Source organism: Melanostigma gelatinosum, assembly GCF_949748355.1.
Source record: "Melanostigma gelatinosum genome assembly, chromosome: 11".
Classification (NCBI taxonomy): domain Eukaryota; kingdom Metazoa; phylum Chordata; class Actinopteri; order Perciformes; family Zoarcidae; genus Melanostigma; species Melanostigma gelatinosum.
Window position 1 is genome coordinate 7,399,545 of NC_136644.1, and position 18,985 is coordinate 7,418,529.

The window sequence follows — 18,985 nt, forward strand, 5'->3', positions numbered from 1 at the left end:
AAATACATTTGCTATCTACCAATGAGGGGCACATATCTCACATAACATGCTCCACAAATAAACACATCATTGCATTGCAATGACAAGCTGCAGTGCCTACTTCGTGAACAATGGACTGCATGTAATCTGCAGCAACATTTTACAGTGTGGCCGCATCCCTGTGAAAAATGTACTGTACACAGCAGATTTGCTCTCACTCTTATTGCATTACGTCTTTGAATTTTGTTGTACTTTTATGAATGTATGCATGCATCATTTTATGCCAATCCACTGTCAGTGTATTTTGAAGAACAAAATGTTTTTGTCAAACATTTACTACAGCGCCTTTCGCTTGACGATGGCTTTCACACTGTGAATAATAATTGTTAGAAAGTCATCACTGACAAATAGGAGTTCATAGTTTACCAGTATATTAACTTTATGTTACGAAGATTTAACATCCACAGGTGAGTTCAAAGTGAGCAAGAAACCAGGTCACAGGTTAGCTTCAAATGTAGAACGGTGGAAGACGAGCTTCCAGTGCCGTGAAATCAACAGGAGTGAACTGCACTGAATTACATTGTGAAGACAAAACATTGCATTTTGTTTCAGCGTGAACAGTCTGTGCTTCTTCTGCAGTGATCAGATGAGAACAAAACAGTGCATCTCTTCAGAGTATGTGATGCAAATAAAATGTGATTCCAGTGTATGAAGTTTAATCAGGACAAGAAATCAAATAACAGTAGTAGAGCAACCTGCAGTAGTCGCCTTCACGTAGAAAAGGGACAAACTAAACACAAATGACATCGCAACAAAAACGCCATTCAGCTTGGGCCGGTCTTATCGACTGTAGAACTTTAGCAAGTAGAACCCAGAACCTGAACTCAAGTGGAAATCAAAGAGCTATTCTGGGTTTTTACTCTGCAAATGTATCCAGATAACTTAAACATCCTGTTTCATGGCACAAGCCACATCCAGCTCCAGCTGAAGGAATCTCTTCACCCGCTAACTGTAAGCTTGAGTAACTCTTCAGAGCAGATTCCTGGAAGGGTTACCTGTTCTTAATGATGGAGCGCCGAAGCATCATTTGTGTGACACTCAGGACAGACCGTCACACTAGAATGAATTTACATCTGCTCAAGATGCTCTCGGAAGAATTTGAAACCTCAACGCGACAGACTCTTAAATACAATCGGTACACTTATTCAAGACAAACGGATAAGCTAAACTAACACACTCGCAGAAATATGTTCATAAACCTAATAAATAAATGTAAGAACTAAAAACAAAAATGGAGACAGGTGGGGTATCACATCACCTTCCAGTCCAGCTCAGATCAGGATGAAAACACAACCTGCTTGATTTTGCTCAAACATGCTCGACATCGAGGCATTAGGGTATCTGATGAAGTGAATCAAGAATACGTCAAGTAGTTGGAACATGTCCAACAATGAACCAATTTGAAATCCTGCCTTTGCTTAGTGAACTAATGATCCAGACAGTACGCATTACATTAGCTTATAATACCCATCCACACAAAAAGGGTGATAACAGAAGCCACACAGTCTTTATTTCCATTGACCAGCAAAGGCGATAAATCACTAAAACGTCATGTCCACCTTGCAGCTGCACCATCAAGAGAATCAAGTCCTTCCCTTTGAAAGGAAATGAGGCGGCCTCTTCCGCCCCCTACGGGTGAGAGCTAGGAGAGCCTCCTCCCCGGTGCCTACAGGAAGACGAACTCGTCACTGGTTCTTCTGTTGTTACTCCTGCTCAGGTTGCCGGGGGGCAGAATGTGGGCTGCAGGTCCACTGTGGTTGTTGCCACTGTGACCCTCAAGTCCATAATCCTGACCCTGGCCCTCCACGAAGGTAAAGATGGGGTACTTCTCCTTCGATGACGACAGAGCCTGGGAGGACAACAAAATCGAGTCAACAAAAATGTCCCAGAATGCTTCAGAATCACCACGAATGTCGTGTCAAGAGAGTACATGAATATCTGTCAAATCAAGCGCTTTTGACATCGTTGAAGAACTGTAACCACAGATTATCTTCATTCTCTATGAATCTTACTTTCCCAATTAGTTGACATCTTCAAATTGCTAATTTTGTGTTCGATACAAAGCATAAAAATCTAAAGATATTAAATGAACAAAAGATTTAAAAAAAAAAAAAAAGAAGGAAAAAGCAAGTTCAGATCAAAGCAATAGACGGCTGCTAACTGTTACGACCCAATGGATGTACAGGGACATTATAATAATAATAATAATAATAATAATAAAATGCACATTTCATACAGACTTTATAGCTCAAAGTGCTGTACATTTAAAAATAAAGAAAAACAGAAAACCTTCCTTTTACAGTTAAAATAAATACAAGTGGGAGGAAGAAAGCCTGCATTTTAAGTGTCGTTTAAATAATTTCAACAGATGAATAGAAATGAAAATATATTTATTTATTTGCATATTATTTGCGTTTTAAGCCCCTCTGTGGGTGCTGCTGGATCTCTCTCTCTCGGTGTGGAATCGCTCTGTGATGCGGCGCCTCCTTCGTTTATGTGAATGAATCTGATTGAACTTTGACAGAATAAATAACAAGGCTCCCCAACGTCCAGCTAGTTTGACAGAGGCGGTGGGTTTGGGTCTTACATTCAGGACACATTGTTTATGTTCTTGTTTTAGAACGGCATGGCAAAATACTACAAGCAGAAGAGAACGAAGGATGCTGCCTGACGAGTGAGTGAGTTCCAGCTTCCCCAGCTCCCGTGGGATCACCTTTGTAATATGTAGTAGATAGCATCATGCAATTATCCATAGCAGACCTGGGTAGGGCCTTGTTTGGGCAATCTCTTCTTACCCATCCTTTAACACAGTCGGAAGTTAAATGGTATTCTCTCTGCTGTTAGTAAATGCTATATGACATTTAGAGGCAGATAGTGGCAGGAGGGTGTACAAACTCACCACACTAACAGCAGAACACAGAGACTCAAAGTCCTTCTTGTTCTTGGCATAAAATCCGATGGTGCAGCTCGGATCCATGCGGTTGAAGGGCATCTTCTTGGGAGAGCTACAGTGGAACGACTAGAGAGTGACAGAAGGAGACGCAATAAAAAGGTCAATCAAAATTCATGACGGGACGTGTTATCTCTAACGGCCCGTACAAAACACTAGTGCGCATGAAAGTCACACGGTCCAAGAAGTTCAATATTATGATCTGATAAAAAGCCAGACACACTGAGGCGAGAGTGACATACAGTATATATATATATATATATATATATATATATATATATATATATATATATATATATATATATATATATATATATATATAAAAAAGATAATGAAACAACCTCCAGTGAGAAGTTGACCTGAGAGACATCCACCAAGGGCTGGCAGTAGTGAGGGTCCAGATACAGCAGCTGCTCGTCTAACAGACAGGAAGAGGAATCAAAATACTCTATTAAAGTGTGAAGTGACCAGGAACAGCTGAATGGCTCAGTCATCTTTTTGCTGATTCAATATTCTTAGATCTTGTTCATACCGAATCAAGCTGCAACTACCTGGAATGAGTAGAGATTCAAATATCAAGTACGATGAGCCGCGGTACAAAAAAGTATGAATGTGGATTTTCTGCAACACGGTTTGGTTTCTAAAGCAGCTGTCACTTCTATTGTGTGAATGGTTGATGATTTTCAGAATCATTGTTCCAGGAAGAGGAAATCAATGATTACCAAGAAGTATATTTGGTGAAGAGTTGATTGCTTGGTCGACAGAGTCTAAGCCGGTCACAGGCAGCGGCCAGTTTGGACTTTAATTACACGGCTTTGAGGAAGACAGCGCTTCACAAATCCTACATGAAATAATTTGACGTTTACATTTTGAACAAGCTGGTGTTCAATCCACAATGAGCAAACATCTGCAGGAGACCGGCTCTGCACTATTATTACCGACTGTACTGAGGGAATCGCTGAAGCAGAACATTGACTGAGACAAAACTCTTTAGAGGAGTCCTAATAAACAAAAAATAGTGGACGAACTGAAAGAAGTTTGGTCAGCTCCCAGTTGTTTTTGAATATCGTGAAAATGTTAAGTGTATTATTGTGCTTCTACTATGCCGTGTTTAAATTGTTTAAGTCAGTTTAACTCATGGTTAGGTAAGGCTAACCAGCTAACGCAAGTATCCCCGTCATGGAGCCTTCATCAGCGATTCAAAGATTGTTGCCTTGGGAAAGAGGCGCCTCAAGAAAAAGTGACAGAGAGCAAGAGGACAGAAAAGAAGCGCTTTGAATGTTGCATAAATAGTCACTCAATAACACAGCTACAGTCATTTGTTGTACACCGAGCCCTACAGCAACTGACTCACTGTGCACAGTCCTTAGTGTACCAACCGTCAACATGACACAACCATGAGACAAACAGCAGAGACGAGAGCTCTATGGTCCTCTATGGTCCATGACGTTGCCAAAGAACACCAAGTTCCTTCTTCGGAATAACAACATTGTTCTTAAATCCCTTGATTCCTTCGACAAAAAGAAAAAGCTCTCACCTTGGAAGCCAATGAAGTAAAGTGAGTGCTTCGGTTTGCCCCCGATGATTCCAATACAACAATCCAGCTTTAGGATGTTCTGGAAATGAACACGGATGTTTTCAATACGACTTGAGAGACGTGAGAGAGAACTCAAGTTCTTCAACAAAGTTCTTTAGGAAACATTACTCTAGTGAGCTCAGAGAGGGGTCTGTGGATGGGTGGGGTGAACGCAGAGTATTCACACCTTGACACAATCGATGTAGGACGGGTTGAGGGCCTCCCCTCCCAGCCGTACAGGCACCAGTATGATGACGGACTTCCAGGTTTGGCTGGACGGATCAGGGGGCGTCTGGCTCAGTGACAGGTCACATAGATGCACCACGTCCTCTTTGTACACTGCAGAGCACGGAAACACCATGACGGTAAATATGGAGAAGACTTCAAAAGGAATACATGTTGAACTGGACTCTCACAACATCTAGTGTGTCAATCTCACCTGTACAATCCTGAGCCACATATATAGCCAGGTTGTGGAGCACGGAGGTTTTGGCTACCGCTTTCCTGAAAAAACAAAATATTCATAACTCCAATCAATGCAAAGACATTTTAAATCCTTGCTTGTAAAAAAAAGCCTCTTCCTCCATCTTTACCTTAGAATGTGTGCCACTATAGAGGGGCCGTACCAGTCACCAGCCTTCTTCCCTGAACTGTTGCCAATTTCCACCAGCTGGTGAAGCCCAAAAGGTGCTGGGGGCTGATCCCCGAACCAGGTGACCAGCTTGTGGTGGATGGGCTCTGCCTGCCTGTCCCGCACACACTCCGGTCTCTTCCTTTGGCTGCATTTGGGCGCCTGATCACCCGTCAAGGACTTTTCCGGGGTGTTGGACCCTCGTGGCGAGCCAAAGGAAGGGATGGGGACTCCTCCAGCCCGGGCTGGGGAACGCGGTCTGAACACCTCAAAGTCCACTTCGGTCAGCTGCTGAACATCTGGCCAAGCCCAATCTGCAGAATACAGAAAAAGGCTTGCACTTAGCAACTAAGTAGAGACAGGCTAAAATATCTGGGCAATTTTTCTTCAGTCCTCAGCATGAAAACAATCTGAGAGTAGACATCTTTTGAATATCAAACGAAATAAGAATGGGCACAATTATTAAGAAATTCTAAAAACAGATAGAATGATGGAGAGCGGAAGAGAGACAAACTCTGCCAGCAATGAAAAGAAACAGAAACAATTCAGGATAAGTAAAGCTCAGAAAGTATGAATTAAAAAAAAGAAAAAAAGGACAACAGGAGAGAGGCGAGGAGCAGAGAACCCAAATGAGTGAAACTGAGTCAATAAAAACTTGCCGGAGATATAAATGGTGAGATGAAGAACACAGGAATTAGATAAAAGAGAAAGGATGAAAAGAGGACAGATCTAGTGTTAATGGACATAAACATTTGAGAAAAAGTATTCACTGAAGTCCTTTCACTTTAAAAGGAGTACTTGCCTCCAACAGTAAAATGTAATATGTGTCACACTACTGAGAGAACAAAGATTGGCCACCTTTAAATGTAGCTATACTTCCTGTGCGTGAAAGTACAACTGCGTGCAACGGTGAGACAAACCTCTGGGCATCAGATGGACCAGGAGCCCTTGAGCCAGCAGCATCTGTCCACTGCGCAGCATACAGCCCCAGCCGCAGTCTGTGGTCAAGGTGGAGCCCTCCAGCTGAGGGAACTCCCTCCTGTAGGTCAGCCAAATCCTGGACACAAAAGCCGAACGAAATCGCTCCACCTCATCTGGGAGGAGGTGAAGGGGTGGAGGGAGAAAAAGAAAGAGAACTTTTACACTTTGTTGATTCAAACTGCTCATGAATTTGATCTCATGTGTATCTGACATGAGAAACATCAGTTTACAGGACTGTGAAATCAAAGGGGAAATTTTTTTTTTTAGGTCAACTGCTGTTGTTGTGTTCTGATGTGAACCCGGCAACCTTTCAAAGGAAAAGAGTTTACACCACTGTGGTGAACCAAAACACACATCAGTCCAACACCTGGAGTCTCTGTGTAGAGAGGAAACGCAGCATCTACAGACAAGCACTTTTGATTAGAAAGGGATCAATCTGGCCAATTTTTTTAAAAGACGTTTTTGTATTTAGAGCCAACCTTCACTGTTGAGCAGATACGAGTGTCCCAGGACAGTGACCGGCGATATCTTGTTGAAGGAGGTTTTAGACTTAACAGTCCAACCTAGAGAGAGAGGAGCAGAGACAATGGAAGTTGTCAAAGTGGCAACAAAGACAATGAACAAGATCAAGGCACCGACACGGTCAAGTACTTCAAGTACAAACCGTATTTGACGCTGTTCCACGCTGACATCAGTTTGGCTTTCAGTTTGTCCATCTCGTCAGGCTCTCCGGTGGCCTCTCTACTGGGATCTGGAGTCTGTGCTGGCCTGAGACCAAAGCTGCCCTGCCGCTCCAGGGGCTGCTGCCTCTGGCTCTCCACCAGCTCCTCCTGCATCACTCCCCCTACGTATTGCACTGCGCTGGGGGAAACGGAATTCATGCCTCTGAGCCCTCAGAGCTGAATGTTGGTGCTCCTCATTGAAACGCAGAACTGATGGGGGCGGGGAAGAAAAGGGAGGTTAAATTATTGACTCTGCTTGAAACTCTTTAACTTACACTTGACGTGCTCTCATGCGCTTTTTAACGCTGGCTAATAATTCTGTTTCGCCATGTAGTCATTTACGATCCTCCTCTGTTGCTCTTCCTGAGGTTTCCTCCTTCCTCCCTTGTTTAAGTTTTTTATGGCAAAAGCAAAGTCAAGATTACATTCTCGATGCTACAAAATAACTTTGTTTTATACTCATAGGGAAAGGGCACAGCAGCCAGTCTGTAGGCCAAAGGCAAGTCCTCACTTCCTGAAAAATATAAATAATTGCTACATCGTCAGTGTACACCTCACTCATCAGTCTTTCACAGTGCACAGCACACAGCACACAACAGGAAAGTACCAGTGACTTTTCCACCCCTGTCTGAAACTGATGAGTAGCAGTTTCAACAGGAAACAGTTATGTGCAGAATAAACGTCATGTGATTAGCATTTGACAACCGGCATGTCGGGTTTTCCAATGACTGTGAAAGTCATCTGATTATGGTGGCAGTCACCATGTCTCAGTGCAGATCAAGCTGTCTAACACCTGAGCAATCACTCGCTGCAGCGCAGAAATGAGTCTGTCAACGCCTGCGCGAGGATCAACATCCTCAAAGTCATTTTGCAATATAATATCCACGATATTGTTCTCCTAACACAATATCTAAGTCTAATAGTCAAGTGACCGTATGTTACACCTCCCCTTTAGGCTACGGGTAATTCACTTAACGTTACTATTAAAAGACACAATAGCAAACAACTAACGTTACGTACCTGCTGTAAACGACGGCTAAGATGGTCGGTGCCTTGTGGTATTTTGACTCATTTGAACGACTTCCTCAGTCTTCAACCACGACTCGACTTGTCTTCACAGATAAATGTGACGTTAATGTACTAGCTTGCTAAAGCTAGCTAAGTTTAGCATTTCAAGACGCTAGCCCCCGGTGTTAGCTAAGTTACCTAGCCGGACTGACCACAAATATTAATAAATGTTACTTTCAGCAGTATGGTACGCGTTCCTCCATTCAACAAACAAGCTAGTGTGCACCCCGAGGTGAAGGTAATCCAGTACATAGTGGGGGCTTTGCTCTCCTGGCCGCCGCAGTAGCGTCTCCGCTGACAGCAGCGGACATTCACTTCCTGTTGTCCTTTCCTGACACACCACCATTGGTTGCAGTGAGCACCGTGAGGAAGCTGATTGGATCATTTATAGTATATATTAGACATTAACAGCGTGCTATTGGCTAATATTAACTCTTGAAGTTATGTAATATAATCACATGATAGTAACGTTAACTAGATGACTGATATGTATTTGTATCGATATATGTTTGATTTGAGTGACAGGTGCTACATTTGTACAATATTGTATATTTTATATTCATATATATTATTAATGTTGAATGAAGAGTTTATGTACACAGGTTTAAAATGATAGGCCTTTTTACGTTGGACATTATGAATTGTTGTAGTGAAAAACGTATGTTATATATATATATATATATATATATATATATATATATATATATATATATATATATATATATATATTTACGTTATGCAGCCAAACAAGTGTTTATTGTGATAATATAAGAGTTGCTTCAGCATTGTTATCACAGATTATAGTCACAAAAGAGAAAGAGGTGGCAGGTCTTGGAACAAATCTCAGAATTTTTATTCCACATACTGCACTTCAGGTGTCTGCATTTGAATCACATCTATCACAAACAAAAATGCCCCATGGTACAAATAAATACACTGTCAGTGAACAGAGAAACGTGGAATGTTTTTATACTTGGACTTTCGTGTTTCATTTCTAGACTACATATCTGTATACAGTAGGCTATATTTTCTTTTTCGTCAAAGTAACTTACAAACTACCAGCAACATTTCCAAATAAAGTGCATTTATACTACTCTCTCTGTCAATCACAAAAAGAAAAAAAGAAATTCTCAAACATGTAACACTATAGACACCATTGATTGGGAAAAAGGCCTGAAAGTGGGCGTAATATCTGTAGAAGATTACATTACAGTTAGTTTTCTTAGTCAGGTTATCAGAGCTGACCTGATGCCTCATTTATTACATCAAGATATAAAAGAACTGCTTCCTATCAGTAGAATATATAAGACAGTATATTATATTAAAAATGTCAATCCCTATCCCAGAAGATATAATTAACAGTCACGTGAAGAACACGACAACAGGAAAGGAATAAATTCATGTTTCAAGTGTTCATTTGATAATTACTGCAAAGATTTTTTGTCATTATAAACATAAATGCATATTCAGTAACCCTATGGCTAATAACCTCCATTCTGCAGTATTTTAGTGGTCGGAACTCACTCCAGCAGATTAATAATGAACATGTTATGGAAACACGTCTTACAGTGGATGTTTTAAACCACTGGAGGGCAGTAGAGTACGATGCTGAATGAAAGAAAACTATGGTTTGCTGCGTGAACTGCATGAGACTTTCTGATGAGGGATGTCAAATCATTGGAACACCCTCAAACATTGTTTGATTTGAGGATGGATTCCTCCAAAAAGGAAAATTGCATTAATATATGTTTATTTAATATACATATTACCGACTGGTTATGTAAAAAGATCTGCCAAGACCACAACAATCAACTTCCCACTTTGTAGCTCTGCATAGCTTTTAACCATTTTCAGCTCATTGTTTTAGTTTGTTTTAGACAAATCCAAACCAAAACAATGTTGCCAGCTGATGTAAAACCGCTACCAGCACAACAGGAAGTAGCCTACTTAATGTAAAACAGTTGGAGAACAAATACTGTACCCATATCCACAACCCCTACCTTATCAATAGAGCCCTTAAACAAACACATAACTGTATGCTACATCCATAACGGCCTGCTTTCCCCCGTTTGGGCTCGAAACAACAGGTTCACTCTGTGCTTACGATTCCTTTTTTTTGTATGCTATATCCACACACATTACCATCACTGAGCCTGTGTGATTTGTTAGTAAAGTCGGAGAATGTTCAGCAAAGCCTGTAACTGTTACTGGATCCGAAATGCCGCCTGTTTATTTCCAGTTTGGTTCCCCGTCGTGACCCTTGCTGAGTCACCTGCGCTGAGTGTAATTACCCCACGAAAAGACACGCGCGTTCTCACACACTTCTTAACTCACTTGCAAAACACACTTGCGTCCCAATTCGTAGGGCCATAAATGCATAAAAAATAAAATCAGCTGCTGACAGTGCTGCCTCCTGTGACAATGTGAGTGGGTGTGCGTGTTTGTGTTTGTGTGTTTGTGTAGGCTGAAAAAAAGGGTGCTGTGGCAGCCCTCCTGCAAAGGGGAGATAAGCGCTGAGCCGGAGCTTTGTCAAACACGCTTTCCTCTGCAGGACGACACAGCCTCCAAGAAGCAGCAGAAATAGACCCAAGGTGGCTTCACACGCTCTCACTCACACACACACACACACACACACACACACACACACACACACACACACACACACGCACGCACACACACACGCACACACACAATCCCCTGCGACAGTCAGACAGTCAGAGCTAGACATGACATCCACTGACAGAGTGCCTGCTTCGGCTTTGTCTGACCCATGCACCAGCGACTCTGTAAACTATACCGGATGAAGAAGAAATGAGCTCCATCATCTTGCTGCTTGCTCACCCGCTGAAGCCAAACTGAGGCTCGGCTGCCTCGTTTGATGCAAATACTACAATGTGACCACGACTCACTTCGTCATTGTCTTGCTTGAGAAAGCAGTGAGAGAACAAAGCGCTGGTTTGAAAGACAAAATAGAGGGACTGGATTTTGGTATTCACAGTTTTCAGCATGTTTTGATCGGTAAAGCACTTTTTGACTTTCTTGTACCTATTATACATGTACAGTACATACCATATATGACATGCGTTCACATAGACCCACACACATATACATCTGGTAAAGTGTTCCACGTTACATTAAAGAATCCTGTTATTAAATACTTTATAATAGAAAATGAACAGAGAACGCACCTTTACATTCGATTGTTTCACTCCTGGTTTTGAGTTAGAATCAATCATTGGAATCAATAGATAACATTTCATGTACTCTGAAACTGGAATGTACATTGTTTTGAAGTGCTTGACTTCTGTTGCATTGTTCTTCCAAAAAAGGCATATCTTTTTTTTTAAACTTTTTTTTTTGACTAAAGTCCCATTTAGGGACCCCATGGGGTCACATTTTCGACTGGCTGCTTCCCATGGCAGCCCTCTCTAGCGGTGAAGCAGCAGGACTTTGGGTCACCACTGCAGCCCCAACAACCACTCGACCTCCAGCGGGAGTGTCAGACTTTCCCGCTGCCCCTCCCTGCCTCTCCTCCGCCGCCTTAGTCTGCTGCTCTTTGCTCTTGGACCCCTCCTGGGAGCCGAGCTTGATCGGCCCGAGGACGCTTTTGGCCACAGTGGTCAGCTGGCTGACGAAGCTCGTCTTTTCGCCAGGGGAGACGGGCCGCGACTTGCAGAGCAATGGTCCGCAGAGGGAGGGGGTGACGGACGTCGGGGAGGGAGAGGGGGAAGGCGAATGCTCCTCCACCACTTCTAGGCGACATTTGTCCTCCCAGTCAAGAGTCCCCCGGTAACAGTTGACGGGCCCAAGTCCTTGCCTCACCTTGCCCAGCAAGAGCGGCTGCCCATGTGGGGGGACGACGGGGGCGAGAACCCGCGCTAGTAGCTTGGGGCTTTTGGAGCCGAAGTCTGGAGTCCTCGAGTCGGCACTCTCTGCTCCAGCCTTTCTCAGGCTGTCCCCCATACCTGATGGTTTAAAGGGTTTGCTCATGTTTAGAGGACCGGCTTTCGCTGACGCGTTGACGCCGATGGATTTATCCGGAGTGGAAGCAGAGCTCCTGTTGAAGGCAGCACCAGGTACACCAGGCCTACCCCTGTTGTCTCCTTCCTGCTTTGGTTCAGTTCTGCCCCACAGCTGCTCCTTGACATCTTTAATATTAGAAAACACACTTTTGGCTCCCATGGGGTCTTGCTGTTTTGACGTTAAGTCCGCTGGACTCTGAGGGACACACTTTTCAGGTCCCTTCTGACCACTTAGACTTCCTGTTGTTTTGCTAGGGGTGCAAGAACTTGTAGCTTTAGTGGTTTCTGCGCAAAGTCTGGAGCTCTGGCCAGCCTGCGAGCTAAAGGACAGCTCACTATGAGATTTTCTTGTTAATGACGACTGGCATCCTGTTGCTCCAAAGCGACTCAATCTCTCCAGGACTGTCCCGGTATCAGTATCCCTCTCTTTTTCCCTCTCCCGTCCCCTCTCCCTCTCTTCCCTGTCCCTCCCAGCCAGCAGTGTTTCCCTGCTGAGCGGTGACTCCTGCCTCCCTAGTCTCCTCACAGGCTTCAGGACACCGGTTTCTGGGTTTGTAGAGGATGAGGGCAGGGGTGGAGGATTAGGGGGCAAGTTTTCCCCGTCCGTCTCCAGCAGGCTCTGGAGCCCGAGCTCACAGAGGAAGGCATCCTTACGGTACTCAGAGTGCTGCACCTCCAGGCTGTGCTTCCTTAGCGGACCGCCCAGCCCTCCTGTTGAGCTGGACTGGGTCAGAGGGGAGCCCAGCTTCTCCGCCGACTGCACTCGTTTGAGAAGAGGCGATCGAGGGGGTTCAGCACTCTTGGGCCTGGGGCGGACCACCGGCGGCGAGGAGTGGAGCTTGACGGGAAAGGACTGGGTGGTGTTGGAGCTCCCCACGGTGTGGCCAGGCAACGGCGGGGGCGAGGACTGGGTGGGGGAGGGCGTGTGGGCGAGCGGGGACAGGGGTATGTTGCCCGCAGACTTACAGCGGGCAGAGCGATACTGGCGGTGCAGTTTCGGGGAGAGGCCGTGCAGGGAGCTGGGCCTCATGTGCTGAGAGGGAGCGGGGGAGTTTGGAGTGCTGGAGGCCGGAGAGCTGCTCTGGGAGGAGGCACCTAAAGGAACACAGAGATCAGAAAAGATCAATTAAGATGAAAAGAATCCCTGAGGAGCAGACACACTTTTGATTTAGAAGTAAAGAGAATTTGGGCTTTTAGGGTTCGTACAATTTTTGGCTTCAAAAGCTTGTTTTCCTGCCAATTCTATTTTTTGAAACAAATATTTCGAGCGTGAATTGACCAGTTGCTTTAATACTTGTAAGTACATTATTTCCAGTGTCCTACCCAGGTATGAGGGCTCTGGGGTGGAGCGGTAGCCCTGAGTCGGGGACCGGGCAGACAAGCTGTGAGTCGGGGAGCCAGGGAGACTCTCACTGGAGGACAGAGAGCGATTCAGAGAGGATAAGCTGCGGCTGGTGTGCAGCAGATTGGACTGCTTTGTAATCTTACGGAACAAGGAGCTACACTTCTTACTGCCGGACGGACAGACAAAGAAAAGACAGGGAGGGAAAGTTAGATTTGAAATGAGATTGACATAAAACATTTTATGTCAGTAAACGTTTTATATCAATACATTTCATATAAGATGCCTTTTTTTCATGTTTTTGTTTTGCCCAGTTACAATGAGAATCAACTTGCAGAAAAAAGGTGCGTAAGCGCTTACCTGTCCTGGCTGTCCTTTCCCATGGTCCTCTTGTTTCGTCGGGCCATCTTACACTTGTAGCTGGCCTTGCGGGCAGGACCCACTTTAATAGAGGTGTTCTCAAAAGGCGTGGTTGTCACCGTCACCTTGTTTCCACTCTACACAGATCAGTGACATTAAATCATTTCTACACCGATCCTTGTAATTATCTACTGTCAAGCTTGTTTACCGACAGAAAACCGACCAGGAAAATGTTACCTTTAGAGTAACTAAGCTCAGAGTTACAGTACATGGGAGCTGCAAGCACGTTGTCTAAGTACACAAATAGCCTTTCCTTGAAATTGACAGCTTATAAATAGACAACTAAGTGGCCTATTATTGGCAGAAATAAAATAAATACAGAGAACTATGGATATTACCAAACACACAGTACACCTGATAATGAATAAGCCTACTGCTGCCTACCTTGAGGATGAGCTCGACCACTTCAGTGTGGACCAGACCGTGGACAGACTCCCCGTTGACGTGGGTGATGAGGTCACCGGCGCACAGGCCAGCTTCCTGGGCGGGGCCGCCGTCCTCCACATGCTGCAGTTACACAGAATTTTTTAAGCTCAGAACAGCGCAAAAACAATTACATGTAAACATTCGATGAATTGTTTCGAAATACAAGTAATCAAAAAATAAGACCGACTACTTTGATAAGATTAAGATTAAGACTTAGATTAGAGGAAAGCATGAACTATTTTCCGTTTATTTTATAAGTAATATTAGTAACATATTTAACTGGTGAAATTTGAACAACAATTTCTTAACTTCAGAAGAACTTCAGTCCCAGGACAAGCCATCCTTCTTTATGTGAGTTCACAGACTTCAATACACACTGCTACAAGTTTCTTACCCAAACAATGTGATGCACGCTGTAGATGTCACTGTCTCCAATGTAGACCCTGATGGCCCTGAGAGTGAAGCCGTACTTCTTCCCGGAGCGATGGATGGTGATGGGAGAGCGCAGCACGCTGACTGCCGGGCAAAAGTCTCTGCTGGGCGAAGAGTCTCGGGACGAGGGGTTGGATGAGAATGAGTGGGGGGACATGGGGCTGGCCAGCGGAGAGAAACCGCCATACTGCTCCACTGGAGAGGAACAAAGTATCGTATTAGCGTGCCATGAAACTATTATTACCGACAGGATTTCATTCGATTCTTTCCTTGCGGCGCTCACCTGATGGTATGATGACAGACAGGGCCGTAGCAGAGGCTGACTTGATGACCTTGTTTCCAGCTCTGGAGTTGCGTTTCTCGCTGTCGCCAGACAAATGCTGATGGCGTGCTCTGCGGAGGACCAGGTCATTGGTGGCCCGGGGCCCCAGAGGGTCGTACAGAGGGGTCATCACATCACGACCGGCTACTGCAGGACCTGGGGTTAACGGGGCCGTGGTAACTCCCGCTGTCTCTCCATGTCTAGGGGACTTGTCTGTGAGGATGTAGAGTCATGTAGAAATTATAGATTTTTTAGTTTAAAGTAGCATGACGTAGTCATCTAATGAGGTATTACAGGCTGCTTTGTTATCTCCATCCCCCTGATAACACACCTGCTCCGTTGATCTCCTTCAGACCGTTCCTCTGCTCCAGGAGGCTCGGTGAGGGGACACTGGTCCCGTCCAGTGAGGTTCCACGGACCTTCATGGGTGCCTGGCGGGACAGGAAGTCTGGCTCACCGTCGAGCGGTGAGGCAAAACGATGTGTGTCCATCAGTGCTGAGAAGCGTCGGCGAGCGCCAAGAGGAGGGCTCGCATCCCCCTCCATGTAGAGGGACTCTGAACAAGACAGGCGCTTCCTACAAGAGGAAGGACAAAGAAAAGACAAAAAGTGTCTTCTCTGTAAGAATCCATCATCCAACAAGGCTCGGAGTCCAGAGTCTAGTCTAGCTGCTAATGTCGGCATGCTAACATGTTCTAAATGGCGATGCTAACATGCTGATGTTTAACAGGTGTAATACTTACCATGAAGCATGTTAGCATGCCAACATTTGCTAATTAGCACCAGACAAGGTACAGCTGAGGCTGATGGGAATTCGTTTTGAGGTATTTTGTCATGAATCAAAGTATTGCACACATTTTGACCTGATGATGGGGCTGGATGAAAAGTGAATGGCAAAGTGATTACAATTCATTCTGAGGTGGAAATGTTCGAATATTCATGATCATCCCGATAATAAAAAGTCACCATGATCAACTTGTTGAGTTTAAAAAAAACCTCAATCCCCAGAAACAGACCAGATCCAGGACCAGCATACTGTCCATACTGTTCATACTGTATATCCAGCAGATTCATATCGAGCCCTGTCCATTATATGCATTATTTATATTACCGCATGTACATTACTCTGCTCTTAGCAGCTTTTTTGCACTTTGTGTTGGATGCTAAACTGCAATTCGTTGTATCAGAACCTGAACTGAGCAGTGAAAATAAAGTTGAATCTGATGTTATCTAATCTAGCGCGCAGAGATATTCTGCAATGTGCCAGCAGAGGCGGAAAAGAAGAAGACTGCTCGCTATTAAACATGGATGTACAATGGCTTTGCTCAAGGATACACACCCTGCATTTTGGTGAGTAACACTAAATGTAAAAATAACTTTTCTTGGTTTACAAGCTCCTTTAATTAAAGAAATGAATACATTTCATGAGCTGTAGCCAAAAAGTAATCATAGCTGGTGAGCTGCTGATAATTCTTACTTGATATTGGAGACAGAAGATCCAATATGAAAGGTAAAAAGTGATGTGCCACCTTCACCTTATTACATTCTCTAAGCACTATGAATGCAGAATATATAAATGAATGATTCTATTTAACATGTGGATGTAGAGAGATCGAAATTCAGACGCATGCCTCCTAAAGATCGAGGTGAAATGGAGTTATGAGAAGTAAATGGCAATCAGCCTCTGCTGTGTGCGCTCAGTTGGAAATGTATTAATAATATGAAGCCTGGACTTTTTGTGAGCTGCCTCAAAGCACGACAAGCAAAAGCAACAGAGCACAATTATGTTTCATGAATCTAGATCTCAGGGTCAGAGTACATTTTTTATTTAAAAGGGCTGAAAAAGTGAAAGCCTTCATTCAAGGTAATGTGTAATATCACTATTAGAGTCATACAGATAATAACTCGAAGTTAACTATCGAGGGTTCAAATAGCCACATTAAACCACCTCTGTGACCAATAGCTTTAAATTTACCAGCAATTATCCTTTTGTGTATTTTAATTGGGAAGTTACACAGTGGATTTGAGTGAGAACAGCAGCCACATTTGCATATTCATCAACAAATCATGAAAAAAAGCAACACATCAGAGACATATTGTGTGAGTCATATAAACCAGTCATCCACTTCCACTTTTCCAAACTGTGCAAAAGGTGGGATCTGAAGCCTGTTGTTGAATAAAAATGAGTGTGAACTCTCGCACCGAGTTCTTTTTAAAGAAGTGTCATAACTGGTGTCAGTGAGATAGAAAGCAAAAGTTATTCAGGCACACTGGGGTAGTTTCAGGGAAGCACCTTGTGAACACCCTGAGTCCTATCTGAAGTATACAGAACAGCCCCCCCCTCCCCTCATTGCCCACATGCCTCTACAACCCAGCATTCAATAACGCCCACCACTCACATCTCCGGGGATCCGGTCCTCCAGCTCTTGTCTCTCATGCTGAAGCTGCCCAGGCTCTCTCTCTTGGTCACCTTGTCATCCCGCGGGCCCTTGTGCTCCCGACGGGACACGGAGTTGGAAGCTTTGTGCTCCAGCTGAGACAGATGCTCCATGCTGCTGTACACCTGCAGGGGGACACAGTCAGATCAATCTTCATTTGGCCTGTTAGCAGTTATTTATAGCTCTGAGGAAATAGGGATGAGATGTACAGAGCTGTGCAAGGAACCAAGATGCAGTTTGTGGTGTATTAGGATTAAGAATGCTTTGAAAATAAACCTGTATTTCTGACCAGTGGGGAACTCCTATTTTACACATCAAAAGTCTGTTTTGCAGGTCTTAGGCAGTACTACTGCATATGTGTCTTTTGTGAATCGAAAAGGTGAAACCTGGGAATTTCTGTCCTTTTTTACTTCAAAATGTAATCATTTTCTATCATGTATTATTTAACTAATCATTGCAGCTCTACATCAATAAATCATATTGAATATGCGCTGGTTTTTGCCACTCTTACAGCTCAGCTTTACTGAGATGGAGAGAAGCTGCCCCAGCCACACATTATCAATGGCTTGAGAACATAATGTCCTGCTACACTGTACATGGATCTGATAAGAATTTTGAAAAATTGGAGGCCCTTTCTCACATACTGTCAGGGCTCCCATGTGGTATTAGTACTTTGTATTCACCCATTATTATTATTGTTATTTTGCTTTATTTGTATTTATTTTATTAACTATTACTTATTCTCTTTTCTCCTATTATTATTATATAGCTATTGTATTTGCAGTTGGGTTGGGGGGGGATGGGTTTCTGATGTAAAAACATGACCTGCAACTGTAAGAATATAAACATTGTACAAAACTTCCTGGTTAAAAATGAAATAAAAGATTAAAAAAGAGAATTAATCAAATACATGTGTGCGTTTACTGCGGTCCTCATTATGTGTGTGTATGTATTCAGCAGAGGCTTTGCTTGAGAGAGGCGACTCAACAGCCCTCGACCGTAACTTCAAAAACATCCCATTTAATTGAAACTGAGCACCTCAATGAGGCACTTTTGATTTTCTGAGGAGTGAAGAAGTGACGGGAAGAACAAGCTGGCACACTGGGAGAGAGAGTCACAGCTCCAAATTAAAAGAGACTTGGCCATAGAAAGATTGTCATCAAACACACATCTGTAGAGCGAGGCCTCCAGAGGACGGGGAGGGAGGGCTCGGCCTTCCCTGGATCCAGGTAGCTGTGGATACAGGGGTCACGAATAGGCGGACCGCAGTCCGCACCCAGACGCCGTTGTATCTGGACCCTGGACTTATAACCGATTGATAATTGATAATTATTATATTTTTACAGTGCGCTTCTATTTTAACCGGCGGAGCTTTTCTAGACTTTACGGCATACAGACGTTAATATCACTGTTCGGCCACTTCAATATATATATGTGACAAAATCAAAGCGCAAGTTAGACATTTATTGTGATGTTCCGGACCTTTGCATGAGGAAATTCTCTCTAAATGGACCTCGCTGAATTATAAATTGAATACCCTTTGTATAGTGTGACGTCATAGTACAGTGTGATGAGTCATATTATGGTGTGATTTCATAGTATAGTGTGATATGTCAT

The 18,985-nt window shown here is 43.8% G+C and overlaps 2 protein-coding genes across 4 annotated transcripts in view; both read right to left on the reverse strand.

The window, feature by feature from the left end:
- Positions 1–412: 412 nt before the first annotated feature.
- Positions 413–8,258, reverse strand: atg4da (autophagy related 4D, cysteine peptidase a). 3 transcript variants are annotated; one of them, XM_079279150.1, is made up of 11 exons: positions 8,142–8,258; positions 6,842–7,109; positions 6,657–6,740; positions 6,117–6,290; positions 5,159–5,510; positions 5,005–5,069; positions 4,753–4,904; positions 4,527–4,605; positions 3,331–3,407; positions 2,939–3,058; positions 413–1,888 (listed from the first exon to the last, which is right to left on the reverse strand). In XM_079279150.1, exons 2-11 carry the CDS (start codon positions 7,056–7,058, stop codon positions 1,706–1,708), a joined length of 1,503 nt encoding a protein of 500 aa, XP_079135276.1. In that variant the 5' UTR covers positions 7,059–7,109; positions 8,142–8,258; the 3' UTR covers positions 413–1,705. The 3 variants fall into 3 exon arrangements, with proteins under 3 accessions (XP_079135276.1, XP_079135275.1, XP_079135277.1); XM_079279149.1 differs by having other exon boundaries at positions 7,920–8,254; XM_079279151.1 differs by lacking the exon at positions 4,527–4,605 and having other exon boundaries at positions 7,920–8,254.
- A 2,560-nt stretch (positions 8,259–10,818) lies between these two features.
- The window catches only part of mast1a (microtubule associated serine/threonine kinase 1a), a gene marked incomplete at its 5' end in the record, with an annotated part of 53,473 nt that continues 45,306 nt past the window's right edge, over positions 10,819–18,985 (reverse strand). The window contains 8 exons of the mRNA XM_079278320.1: positions 10,819–13,084; positions 13,313–13,500; positions 13,692–13,828; positions 14,136–14,258; positions 14,572–14,804; positions 14,893–15,144; positions 15,263–15,507; positions 17,330–17,493. Coding sequence (XP_079134446.1) covers positions 11,358–13,084; positions 13,313–13,500; positions 13,692–13,828; positions 14,136–14,258; positions 14,572–14,804; positions 14,893–15,144; positions 15,263–15,507; positions 17,330–17,493 — 3,069 coding nt within the window. The 3' untranslated portion in view covers positions 10,819–11,357. The remainder of the gene's footprint in view (positions 13,085–13,312; positions 13,501–13,691; positions 13,829–14,135; positions 14,259–14,571; positions 14,805–14,892; positions 15,145–15,262; positions 15,508–17,329; positions 17,494–18,985) is intronic.